The sequence below is a fragment of the Battus philenor genome, unplaced genomic scaffold, assembly GCF_028537555.1.
Source record: "Battus philenor isolate CCGP_79_NKW_IND1 unplaced genomic scaffold, ilBatPhil1.0.hap1 SCAF_21, whole genome shotgun sequence".
In the NCBI taxonomy this organism is placed as follows: Eukaryota; Metazoa; Arthropoda; class Insecta; order Lepidoptera; family Papilionidae; genus Battus; species Battus philenor.
In genome coordinates this window covers 11,596,892-11,610,949 of record NW_027181684.1, presented here as the reverse complement: position 1 = coordinate 11,610,949, position 14,058 = coordinate 11,596,892, and the positions used below count along the sequence as shown (strand labels likewise).

General features: G+C 33.3%; 2 protein-coding genes across 2 annotated transcripts in view; both read right to left on the bottom strand.

Annotated features, from left to right (window-relative positions):
* LOC137923301 (ral GTPase-activating protein subunit beta) overlaps positions 1 to 11,375 on the bottom strand; it is a 33,508-nt gene extending 22,133 nt beyond the window's left edge. Inside the window, exons 1-10 of the mRNA XM_068766504.1 lie at positions 11,179 to 11,375; positions 10,323 to 10,481; positions 8,482 to 8,719; positions 6,557 to 6,788; positions 5,834 to 5,994; positions 4,789 to 4,931; positions 3,935 to 4,055; positions 1,791 to 1,961; positions 799 to 888; positions 445 to 573 (exon numbers count right to left, since the gene is read on the bottom strand). Of these exons, the coding sequence (XP_068622605.1) occupies positions 445 to 573; positions 799 to 888; positions 1,791 to 1,961; positions 3,935 to 4,055; positions 4,789 to 4,931; positions 5,834 to 5,994; positions 6,557 to 6,788; positions 8,482 to 8,719; positions 10,323 to 10,481; positions 11,179 to 11,214 (1,480 nt within the window). The 5' untranslated portion in view covers positions 11,215 to 11,375. The remainder of the gene's footprint in view (positions 1 to 444; positions 574 to 798; positions 889 to 1,790; positions 1,962 to 3,934; positions 4,056 to 4,788; positions 4,932 to 5,833; positions 5,995 to 6,556; positions 6,789 to 8,481; positions 8,720 to 10,322; positions 10,482 to 11,178) is intronic.
* An 857-nt stretch (positions 11,376 to 12,232) lies between these two features.
* On the bottom strand, positions 12,233 to 13,939 carry LOC137923363 (B-cell receptor-associated protein 31-like). Its single transcript, XM_068766588.1, has one exon. The coding sequence runs from the start codon at positions 13,708 to 13,710 to the stop codon at positions 13,060 to 13,062; it is 651 nt and encodes a 216-aa protein (XP_068622689.1). The 5' UTR covers positions 13,711 to 13,939; the 3' UTR covers positions 12,233 to 13,059.
* Between the last annotated feature and the right edge of the window lie 119 nt (positions 13,940 to 14,058).

The following is a 14,058-nucleotide window of genomic DNA, read 5'->3' as shown; positions in this document are numbered from 1 at the left end:
ATTATAGTAATTAGCTTTAAAGGGATGAATGTGAGCTCATTTCATATCAAATAATGTATGTGATTGTACCCTTAGATGAATCAATCAATTACAATACAATATAAGGGACGGAAAATGGATGCCACCTAAATGCGCACTGGTACACACGGCGTGTCCAATGGAAGCTAACTGCGGCGCTGGTAACGAAAGGGTTAAATAGTTTGATCAGACGAGATCAGAAAAAGTTCATGTCATACTATGTCAACTAAATGTCGTAAAAAAAGGACCAATATATAGCTACTTCCGCCATGCAGTAGTAGTCGTGCAATATTGTGCACTTTATTGCACGACTACTGCTGCATGGCAGAAGTAGCTATATATCGGTCCTTTTCTTACTTAGGATGGACTTCCGCAAAATAACGCCTGAATTCATTAGATAACTAACTGTCCGTTGTATATACTCACATTGGTTGGTACTCGAGATGGGTATGGTTCCAATTAGCGCCGCTTCGAACAGCCATTCGCCGAACAGGTGGAAGATGGAATTGACTTTCGGACGTAACGGTGTGAGTGGCGGCTTCTCGATATCACCAGCTAGAGTATCATTAATATAACTTGCTTATAACGTTTCAAATGAATAAGAGATACAGCAAAATAAAGAAAGATATAGAGAAAAATCTGTTAGTTACAAAATTGAGTATTATGGAACATTGTGTCGATAGTTTATATATGCAAATTTTATGAAATTGGATTTCATAAAGGTAACAAATTAAAAAATTCAATGTTTTTTAGTCTAAAGTGTAATAAAAAATATTTAACCTTGCGAAGATATGGAGTTGGGGGGTGTGGTGGGGACAATACTGGATGGACGGCTGCCAGTCAAGCCAATTAGAGATGTTCGCGGTGTACCTGAAATGTTTAGGAGCTCCAAGTCATATGTACTTAGTTTCAATATCATTATTTTCCTTAATAACTAAATGAGACATTTTTAGAATTTTTTTTTAGTAAATTGGTAGTATTTATTAGTAGAATTAAAATTTGCATTTTATATTTAATTTCAATAAAAAACTTATCACTTCTAAAGAGTTGTATGTTATTAAAAAATGACCTTGCCTATTTTATATCTTCCTGGTAATAAAGCATAATTTTATTTAAAAAAAAAAGTTACCAAAAGGCACTTCAGATTGACAATGACTATTTTTTTAAATATGTACATCTGTATTAATTGCAATAAATATAAATCCATCGTTGGTATGTTACTATAAGTAGCTCTTTTTGCAAGAACACATCGTTTTTTTTTTGTTAATTTCATTGTCCTATTTTGAGTTTGGTGAATCGCAAGCATTGTTAAAACTAAAAGTATTTTAGTAAATTATTCCAGTTGCAATAATTAAATAAAAAGTTAAACACGAAAGTAAATGTGAACGTATAATTCTAGCAAATATCGATATCAGGTAAATTCTAAAAAAGCCTTCACCAAATATGTAAAACATGAATACGTATCCAGCACCGAAGCAACTAGCGTGCAATAACCCACCGTAACACCATTGACATAGAGATGCAAATTGCAAAATAAAAAAAAACAATGCATAATTAGCAGAACCAAAAGCGACAAACAATAGCATCTATATAAAAAAACTATTGGTCATATTATCATTATACATTAACATCTTTTGACAAGCAAAAATAATCCTTATCACAGACATCACAAGACACAAAATCATGCGCATAACAAGAAAGGGATAACACCACAGTAAGCAAAAATCAACCGTGTAGTTTTACTGATAAGGTTGAAAACGGTGTATGCATACTTCTTTCGGAAAGCTTCTCGCGCGGCCGCGATGCCACGCTGAAGGACTTTGCGAGACGGCGGTGCGCGGGGGGCGTGAGCTCATCGTCGCCCTCCGCGCCCCCCGGCCCCCTGAGACTGTCGGGACCCCCCGAGCTGACCCCGCAACACTCCCGCCAGTCCGTGCCGCGCCCTGTGCCACCCGCGAACCGCACCCTTGTAGCTACTTGTGCTTTACATGGACTTTGGTAGGAAAATACTACCAAGATATGTGCTCTTATATAGAAATTTAGATGTTGGAAACTGCTTTGGTATCATGTTTTTAAATTTTATACACAATATTTTTTGTATATATTACTGTTTTGTTCCCGTACCTTAATAAAACAAATAAAAAAATATACCTCTAACGCAGTACCGATACTTCGCCCAAATAGACATAAAAAATAAAGAAAACTATTTTATTTAATTTTTTATATATAATAAAGTTCCACGAGATTTCGTCGACTTTGTTTTTCTTAGTATTAAATCGAAAATTAAAAGTACATTATTATATCTTTCAAGAGTCATTTATAATATGTATATATTTATGCGTAGAATTTGGTTTGTTGACTCATTTACATTAATATTATAATATAATCCATGACTATTGTTAAATTTCATTTAAAAGGGCAACTTCTGACCGGATCTTCTCCACAGATCAGCATTCCGAGCAAGAGGTAGCGTACTACTTATTATGTTGAAATAATTGACTATTCAAAATTGTGTGTACTTGAGTAAAGATATTTTGAATCCGAGAGATGTAACTGGACATCGGATATCCGGACACGTATTTGCTTAGTTATTTTATAGCTAATACATTATGGAAACGACTTCAATGAAATAAAAAAATACCAATTGTTTAAAAACTACCATCCGCATTTTTACTTTTTGTATATCTATAGTAAGCAAGTATAATTATCTGTTCTACCGGACAATTAAGATTTCTTTAGTTTTTTTTTCTTAAAGTGCTTTCTATATTAAGCCAACACTTAAACTTTAGGCAAACTTTAATCCGAACATCCGATCTCTACTTTTAGGTATTAGATAGATAACTTATCGATATAAAGCACATACTTATTGTCTAGTTACATCTTAATATAATAAAGCTTATACTTGTCTAACTTATACTATATAATACATAGATTTTATACAAAGGATTTATAAGCGAAAGTATTACCCGATATACTGTTCCGATAGTATATATATAAATATAGTCCAGGTATTGTATTGTATATCTAAAGACAAAAGAGGTTACCATTCAGCGCCTAGAAAATAATCAGGTCAAAGTTCCATAAGTCTAGAATGTTTCAAAAAGGTTATATTTATTAAATTGGTTTAAAAAATTACATGGTCATCACATCGACATTATATCGATAATTTAATCTCCCTTTGATAATTTATGCGAACAGATAAAAGTATTTTCAAAATAAATAATCATTTTTTATACCGCAAATAATAAGCGTATAAAATATTTTGTACTTAATTATGGAAAATAATAAACTATTTGTATCTTCTTGTAATTAAATATTATTAAATTAAAACATATAAATCAACATATTAAAAATACAAGGAAAACAAAAACAAATTCAACTAAAACACCTCTACGGATTAATAAATTTTTAAAACCCAAACTACACTTACATAACTAAATACCCCCAAATTTAATAATGTGTTAATAAAACACTTAAAATAATAGTTCATATGTCGTCAGTAAAAATTAACTCTTAATTTATTTTATAACTTCATATTTAGCAAGGTTTAATTCTGTTGTTAATATAACTTCAACGCTTTCTTGTTTGCTTCTGACCACCAACTCGCCTGATGAAAAGCAACCATGTAGTCGAAGATGAAGCACAAATTATTACGTACCTATCACTCTGACCCTGAAGACACTTCTCAAAAAATAATCTGATGCGGATCAGAAATTTTAAGTTAAATCGCTTGATCCACCAATTCAAGTTTCAATGTAACAAATAGATTATTGGCATCCAAATACTAATATTCTTATAATTATAAAACCATGCAATAATTTGCCTATTACAGTAATTATAGGCATCATATTGTTATTTCAACACAAACATTTCCACACTGGTAACACAGCACGCTATATTTACATTTCATACGTACCGAGGAACGCGTCCACGTGAGCGGCGACTCCTTTCATGGCCTTGTGAAAAATGGCTGGAAGTGCTTGAAGGCATGGGTGCGTGCTTGGATCTCTCGCGCCTTCCTCCGCTGTCATGGAGTACTGAAGAATTAAATGTAATAAATATATTATATCCAGTATTTTGTTTAACCAGCTTACTGCCTCTTATCTTAAATCTAGATTTCTTTTCTTACGTGACTCACGTGATAAGTTACTTAGATCATCGGAGAACTTGAAATTGACTATTCATGCTCATTCTACATGTTTAATGGAGAAATCTTTTACTTTTGTCGCTGTCAGGTTATGGAATGAGCTACCAGAACCAATTAGATGTGCTAACTCGCTGTAAGCGTTTAAAAGAATGGTAAAAGAGCACATCGTTCGCCTCTTAAATAGGATATTGTGTAGCATAGTTTAATTATTCGTATTAATGTAGTAGCTTTCCCATGTAAATATTTATAAACTCATATATGTATATATTCTGTATATGTGTATATATATGTAATGGTATGTTTGTATATATGTATGTATTTGTATGTATGCACACCTTAAAATGCCCTCTCCTTCATGTCTCTCATCCCCATTCAAAAGTTGTCTGGTAGAGATCCCTTCGAGCGATAAGAACGCCTCTTGTACCATATGAATTTTTTCTTTTTTTCCTCTATTTATTTTCTATGATCTACAAGTAAGGTGGTGGGTATAAAGATGTTAAGATATTGCTTTTCTTTGCTATGTTCGCCAGACAAAGTTAACACTAGAAATTTTTGATCTTATTTCTTTACTTAGTAAGGTAAGGATGCGTTTACATGCATCTGCTTTTGCATATTGATTGTACCTGTAGGAACTCAGGTGTTTGACTGATGACGTGAGGACGGCAGAGGTCGACTGGGTTGCCGATGGTATGCAGTATGCGGTACCATGTCTGCATCACCGCTTCGGCGCTCATGTCTGCTGGCACTAAATTTGCATCTTCTTCGCCTATTTACAACAAGACCAATAAAAATGTCATCAACCATTTTCTCGGCCAATATCCATCAAAACAAAGGTGAAGGTCAACAACCAGCGTGTGTTAATAGTGATGACTCACGGCAGTAAAACGTAGTCTCCAAGGAGCCACGGAGAGGTTTATGCTTGGAACAGAAAGAATGTAACCTACATAGCTCAGCGAATTTGCATTGAGCTGGCCACATAGCACACAGATTAGATGACCCATGGGCCTTTATGGTTCTGAAATAGTGACTATGAACCGGCAAGCGCAGCTTAGACAGCAACTACAAGAGACGAAGCTGGGTGCAGGTCGCAACCGGTTTTATTTGAAATCTGTGGGAGAGACCTATGTCTAGTAGTGGTCTTACGACTGAAATGATGATAATGAAACCTAGATTCAGCAACCTCAAGCGCTCTTAGGGTTGGCTTTGACAACGTGGGACCCAGGCCCCACTGCGACGCAAATTTATTATTGAGGGGGCAATTCTAAAGTGGATTTGACACAAGTTTAATACTTTCGAACTAATATGAAAATATATATTACATAGAGCGGCGTATATATTTAAGAAAGGCTAAGTAAGGAGATGCCACATAAAAGGTTTAAAAATACTAGCCCAAACGACCCAAGAGCTAGGCTGCCTAAAATGTAGACAGTTCGAGTCGAGCAACCAGATTGTAGCTCGTTTTACTACCTACTATAAAGTAATCCCAGCAGTGGACATCTTGCGACTGAAATTATGCTAGTGATGTTGATAATATGTTGTAATATTGTATACAATTTCCCACAAAAAAATTACTAATTTTATGAAGGCCTTACTGTTTTTATTTGACACAATAACTATGGGATTTAAAAAAAAAAGCATATACAACTTTAGAACATGGTTGAAACTTACCAACAGGCATGGCGGGAAACAGCGGACCGTACATGTGCGCGAGCATGCGCGCCGTGAGGCACAGCGAGGCGCGCGTCCATTGCTCGACGAGCGGCGCGCGGTGCCGCCAGCGGACGCACTGCTCGCGCAATGTACGCCACAGCGCCGGCGACGGAAAACATCTGCAAATTCGTTCGAAATTATTAAGTACGTACAAAGCAATTTAAACCATAATATAAATATATAAACAAACTTAAATATATAAACCATAATCTTTGATCCCTGTTTAGTAATATTTTTAATTGTTTTTTCATTGTTTGACATATAAATCATTATGTTCTCAGTGTAACAACTGTAACTAATTTTATATTTCTAAGCTTCTAAGTTTGTACTTTCTTACTGCTTTTTGTTACTGTTTATCTCCAATAAAGTAAATAAATAAATTAATTAATTAATAAAAAAACAGTGGTAACAATTTTTTAAGCTTACAGATGTCCGGTAACGATTGTTCATCTTTAAAAAATAAAACTTCGTTTCTTGCTGCGCTCGATTGCCTGTCTAACAAGGTCCCTTGTACCGCGAGGTTTACAACTGCCACTCATCATAATACAGGATGATTGGTTATAGGTATAAAAGCTTTAAATGGTTTAATAAAGATGTAAAAAGGTTTGCTATATTCATATTGTACATTGTACTCTTAGATTTAGGAGATACATTAATTTGTTGATTGTAGGTACATTTTACCTGTGACAGGCCAATATCCATACTTCGAACAGCACACAAAGTACTCGTTCACAAAGTTGCTCGGCACCGTGGTGTGGTGCTGGTGGTGCTAGTAGAGCTGCTGCAGCTGCCAGCAGGAGAAGCAAGAGAGCACGCCACTCCCGTGGTCCCAGGTCCGCGCTATCAGCCAGGGAGCGTGCCAACCGTAATACTCGATGGCAAAGTACTGCCTGCTTGCTGATGAGGTCAGCACCTGTATTGACGTAGGTCACAAAGCCATATTATACTACAAGTGTTTGAGTGGTGACCACAAGACGGTAGACGCGGCATGGGTTGGCACCCCACTAGATGGATCGGCGACATAGTCAGGGTAGTGGGCAGCACGAGGCCGGTCTTCGTGGCCATTTTTAAGGGAGGCCTATACCATCCAGTGAGCGTCAATCGGCTGACATGATGATGATAAAGAAAGCTGAAGCGGGATTTTATATGAAATATCAGAAATATAATTCTTTCATTAAAACAATAAATTTCAACTATATACACCAAGCATTGTGCATCTAGATGTATCTACTTGATGTGCCAAATCAATTGACAGATGGACATAGAAAATATATTTGCAGTAAACTTATAAAAAAGCTGGGTCAAAAAATTAATAGCTGTGTGATCCCATCACCCTTCTTTCATAGGGAAAATGAGAATTTGAATTTTAATTAGCCACCTTGAGATGAACGGTCAAAATGAAGATAGGAGATTAAAAAGATGATCAAACTTCAAAGTTTTAACAACAAGTTAACGGAATTAAAGAATATTAGTCACATCTTGCATTTTGGTAGCGGAGTTGAGATTTTATTTTTGGTTTCAAAAAATGCTATTTGTGATACTGAGATGTGATGTGATATGAGATTGATGTTGAATTGTCATGGAATCTTTTATCTAATTAAATTTCAAAAGAAATGTGTTAATTTAACCTTCGTACTTATGTAACTTCATTAATTTTGTAAACATTATCCCAACTTACCTAATTCCATTTGATATATGAACGCGAGAGCTTGTAAAGAAATCACAATATTTATTTAAATAATGTTTAATATTAATGTTTAAATGGATTCTAAATTTCGTAGATAATTTACATATTGGTTAGCCTAGGCGATAACAGATGGCGCCACTAATCTTTTATATGACAGCATTGTTTTTCTACCCTACGACTAATATAAGCCAATCGTTTGATGGGTGCAATAGTTCACGGACCCTTCAGCTCCATGAACTCTTGACTGATGAAGCCGTAAAAGCCTTAGGGCCAATTGTATTGTCTTGTTTCGAAAGATGTTATTTCTAGCAGCATTAACATCTCTCGAAACAATATCATTTTAATACAATACAATTGGTGCAATATAGTGATTTGACTGTGAAAAGGTGTGTTATTTCTACATCCTAAGCGACAATTAGTTTTTAGTATAAATAATCAATAAAACTGTATTTTTCCATCGCAATAAAAGCAAGATATCAATCATCATACTTCACTACTTAGGTATACATTTCTCTATCTCTCTGTCTATAATATTTGTAGCTTATTCAAGTCACTAACATTGCTTTGAAATCTCATCTCTCTATCATAATCTGTGCTTTTTTACTATTTTAAGCCAAAAGCGATACATTAATAATGCAACAGCCGCTGCATTCTCCACACTCGCCCCCAGTAAGTTTTCCCTGTACCCTAAACTTTAATGCAGAAAGATAGATAGGGCTCCAACAGTGAAAAATTTCACTTTTTTTATCGGAATTCTTTAGGAATTGCCAAATGAAAGGTTGTTACAAGTGTAATTTTTTTCAAGAAAAAGAGCATGATTGCTGATAATCGATGCTCCCCCGTCTCGCCGCGCGCATACCTAACGCGCGGTACAGCTGTCTCGGTAAAAACATACAGATAAATTAAAAATGTTACTCACTGTCATCTGCTCGCGGTACGAAGAGGTTGTGCAGATGGCTGAGTATTTTAGCAGCATAGCGGCGCGGATCAGCTGCCAAGGGTGGCGGTATTGCCGGCTGCGGGGGCTGAGACGCGGGCGCAGGGGGCAACAGGGCACCCAGCCACGCGTGACACACGTACACACACGCACGCAACGCTTCGTGCTCCGTCAACGGCAGCGACAGCCCGTAACGCAGCACCTCCAACACCCATTCCACCTGTAACACCACACTCACAAATAACACCAATTAAATAATAACGGTTAACATAACTTGCTTACTACCAAAACAGTACACAATATTTTGTTAGACTAGTACTACTAATTTATCTATATAAAACTTATAAATTTATTGTTTACTTATACTAATTATTCAGGTAAGCGTGCGGCGGAACGGGAGGAGTATAGTCAACTCCGTACCATCAGTCATCTGTCAACATTTATAGATTCAGTAGCATTATATTAACTTAATTATAATTTTGAGATCAGTACATATGTAGAAAAATTATGACAAAGTTAAGTGATATATAACCACTGTATCTGTGTGAGAATGCATATATGCATGTGTGTGTGTGTGTGTGTGTGCCAATATAATGTTTTTACTATTACAATTATTTTTAATAATGTAAGACTAACACTTTTGCTGTACCCACACCCACACACAAATGCATTCACTGGTGCATGTACACATTTTTTTACATATAAACACATACACACATTGTTATTGCTAGAAAGGAACACAACTGGCCACTAAATATTATAAACTGATGCTTAATAAGAAATACATTCTTATTATTTTTAATATTCTGACTCTTCACATATTGAGGGTTAATAACCGTTTTGACTCCTGGAACTATCTTCTCTTTCAAGATGCACCAATAAGTAGCAGTTCAGCTGTATATGCCTCATGAACTCTGCTGTCTAGGATGATGCACAAAACTTATGTGCATCAACCTAGACAGCAGAACGCATTAGACATTTCACTCATCACCTTTTTTCTTCATTTCCAGTACCAGCAAGCTTCTCAAACTATTCCCGAGGACCAGTATAAATGACATTATATCTGATACATTGTCCCGTTAATCAATTTGCTAGAAATTGAAACAGTGTATATAGCACACAAACAAATTTAGTGTATACAAAAATCTTCAATGTTTTAATTACTTAAATACAAAAAAAACTCTAGTCACAGACCAAGCATTGGATTAATGAATTAAACAATATTTTTATTTTTTTCCAAAAGTGGTAGTTTTGGACAAAAGTTTGATATATTTCTGAACAGTGGTGAAGTTATGTAATATGAAACAGTCAAGGATCAAATTTGTGACCAACAAACAGTTGTAGTCATTACCCATAGGACTACTACTTATTTTAATTGGGGATATTGCGATTTTTTTTGTGTTTAATGAAAATTACAACAAAAACAATATATACAAGATTAGATTAAACTTTAAAGGAGTAAATATATAGCTTATTTGCTGTCATATATGTGGGTTTCAGAAATAACAAATATATAATAAAAATAAAGTATGAAAAACCATTACTAAAATTGAGATCATTCCATATTAAAATTAATTTTTGTATACTCTCTGCCCCTGCAGACTTTATTGCCAGAAGTTGTCTGTGATATTCTAATAAAAAAAAATTGTTGTAACATATTTTACACTAATATACACACAATGATTGGAAGTAAATGTAGAAGTTTTTAAATTTTTTGCCCACAAATGAACTATACTTTCACTCATTTCATGAAAATCAGCCTGTCAAAGGCATCTAACAATGATCAGTACTTATTTATTTTTGAAACTCAAATTATAACAAACCTCTGTATCAGTAGTAAGTGGGCTAGGCTGATGCGATGCAAGTTGTTTCACAACAGCTAAAACCACTTCACGTCCACCCACTGCCCCCAGGACTCCCTGCCCGCCGCCTTCCAATGGCAGCGAGCTCCATTCTGAATACATTCCGTCACTATCCTTAGTCTGAAAAATGTTTTTTTTTTCATGTAAATATGATTGTGGCAGCTGAGAAAAAAATTATACACATTTTTACGCAACAATAATAAAAATTTAAACAAATTATGTTATTTCTAATAATGTATATAATATAGTAAGGTATGGTATAGTTTATTATGTTACTCCTGTAGGGACACAAACTACCTCACAAAGAGAAAATTTACACTTTGAGATGTTTTTAGTTTCAGGATATTAGTGGATTTTTTACACTTAAAGGACAAATTTGTAATATTTCCCAAGCCCAAGTGCATTGGTGGCTAATTATGATATTTATAGTATTGTAAAAAATTCTTGAATACCCAAAAAAAAGTCATACTTGCTACAAATATCCTATGGATATACATTCAAAATCATATATCTATTATTATGCAATAAAAAAACAAAATCTATATCTAATGAAACAATAAAATCTAAGAATATATACAATGTTTACGCCCCCAAATGGTGTAGTTAACAATGCTACAATAAGCCAAAGTATAGAAATTCATATACGTATATCACGTAATAAATAGCAATTAGACAAATGATATCCAAATATTTTTTTAAGTAAATATAATGAAAATAAAAGTGTATTTTTATCAAAGCAGTTCATTAAATAAAATGAACGTATTTAATAAGGATAGTTTTCTTATACTACATCCATTAAAACGGACAAGAATCATACCTTAAAATTAACTCTGTTAAAAATTCCCACATTCATAAATAGAGAATACCTAACGGTACTAATAATGCAAAGATATTTTTTTAATTCAACGCTTTATACGCAAAACATACGAACACTGAACAAATAAAGTAATAAGACTTTAATTTTAAGATATAACACTTCAATCTTGATTAGTTTATTATTTGTATAATCAAAACAATTACAGTTAGGCCACGATCATATTGATCTGTCATGATGACATTTCATAGACATTTACATTAGTCCCCTTTCTACCGGTCTTAGAAATTTCTGGTGGAGGTCTAAGTTTAGCTGTGAATGTCCTACGGCTGAAATGATGATGATAAATCCGAAACGATTCAACGAAATCTACCTAAATATATACCAGAATGTGATTATTATTTCCATCTAGCATTATGTGAAAATATTAGACAGAAATTGTTTTCTGTAATCTATCAAATGAATTATAAATCACATGTATAATTTTATTGTACTACTAACCTTGCTATTTATTAAGATTACATTTATATTGTCACATCTCTGCGAAATACGGTTAAATTATTTTATTTACTTAATAAACACTCATTTTTTGACATGTTTAATAGAAAGTTTCGTCGTTTTTCAGTCCGCTTGTTTACCCTTCAGGCTTTGAATGTAATCCATGTATTATGCCAAAAACGGAATCTTTAACAACAATTAAATTGTGCTGATCAATAAGATTTGAATAGGACATTGGAATGCAAAGTAACATAATACACGTTTTCTGATACTTTTTATTAATTTCAATAGTAAATACATATCACATTTAAACATTACATGTTTATATACTTTAAGCATAGATAGAATGCATTGATTTCATATTAAAATTAGAAAACTAGTACAAAACAGGTTAGATTTTTTAAAAGCTTCTAACACATAAAAACAATGATACAATGCAATATTATACACTTAATTGCAATTCTTTAAGATTAAAAAAGTTTACATTTCTCACTTAATACATTATGATTACTTAAACTAAATGTTGAGTTTTAATGGTAGAATAACCCATACAAATCAGTGTAATACTATTTCCAGCTTATTAATTTCATATATAAATGCCTAGCTATTTAAGCACTAAAATTTTTGATGACTAGAAATGAATTAAGTCATCAGTAATTAATTTTAAAAAAATATATGATTGAAGATCTATATTTGAATGCATATTTAAATAAGTGTTTGTGCATAATAGACAGCACTTTTGTATAAAAAAAATCAAAATAAAAACATAAACCAACTTTTCTTTTATATGGCTTTATTTGATTGGCGCTGGATGCTGTTAACCTTTCTGGCTTTCACAGCGTCTTCTGCTAGCTATTAGATGGTTGGTAAATATGTTATTATTGAGTACGCTAGTGAGATGACAATTAATATATGTAAAAAAACACTGAAAATAATAACTTTTATTTTTATATTAATAACTCAATCAAACCTATTCTATAATTTCTTAGCCAAAGTAACTTTATACAAATATGCATCCAATTACCCAATTGCTATTATATAATAAAATTTAATGTCAGTCTCAACATTTTAAAATTCACAGATAAAGTCCAGATTATTCTTAAGTTCATTCCAAAATTTTTTTGATGTTTTATATCAACAAAATAGTAAAAAAATAAAATATGGAAAATAAAGCAAGAAATTGAATGTGATAAGAACATGCTTTGCATAATCTACATACATGTAATGTATATAGTATATAAATCTCAATGAATATTTCAGTTAATATTTATTTAATTAATATGATCATTTTTTTAGTTATTAGTTAGTGAATGAATTAGCTTTAGAGGTTTTCAGTCATAATTAAAAAATTATTAAGTAATCAAAGTGGTAATTCTCTCAAGGGTATTATAGTGATTCGCTTATTGTATTTTGTTGATTTCTATGAAGTGTGCTAGCAATTTCCTCGTATTTAACTCTCCATTCTGTTGCCTTTGCCTCCATCTCTATAGCTTTTAACTTTTCTTGTTCTAACAAGTTTTCTGTCACATTCAAAACATTTTTCAAATCCTTGTAACTTTTAGATTCCTGTTCCTGCAGCCGACTTTCAAGAACAGTTGTTTTAGCTTGTTTTACTGTGTCCTCGGCTTTTTTTATAATTTTTTCTGCCTGGAGTTCCAGTTCGGATTGAATAATTAGCATGTTAACAAGGCGTTTGATGACAAATGCTAAAAATATTGCAAAACTCGTTATGTAGAAGTTCCTTTGTGCTCGGAAAAGTTTGACATGTCCTTTCATTTCTGTAGATAAATGCATTGCTGTTGATTCAGTACCATGCGAATATTTCTTCATTTCTCTTATGGAATCCATTAAAAAGAGACTCAAGACACCGAGGAATGCATAAAAATACCATGCAGCATGCTGTTCGAATATTGCAAATAGCCTTGATTTAAAAAACTGATGCCATCGCCGGGGACTAAATATTGGTAATATCATAATGATGACAACAGCGATTTCGAAGTAGAGATATCCAGCAATAAAAGTCCATTGTAACGACATTTTAATCGAATTTAAAACAATTAGGCAAAATTGCTTAGGAATGAGTCAGTGAGACTTCTATAATCTTCAGACGCCTTAAGTAAACGTATGAAAAATAAACCTTACACCTTGAAAACTTTTAAACAACTGGAAATGATAGTTGTAGAATTTATAAAAGTGTCGAATTTCACCAAACAAAATTCCCAATTGAAATTGTACCTTGTTCTTAAAAGGAAACAATATATTCTTATATGTCTAGCCGGTTTAAAAATATCAATACTGTTTGTCAAAAAAAGACAAGTATGCTTTTAAAATAATCGCATTAGCTGTAAAACTTTTTGCCAGCACCTAGATTTTACTATTCTGTTA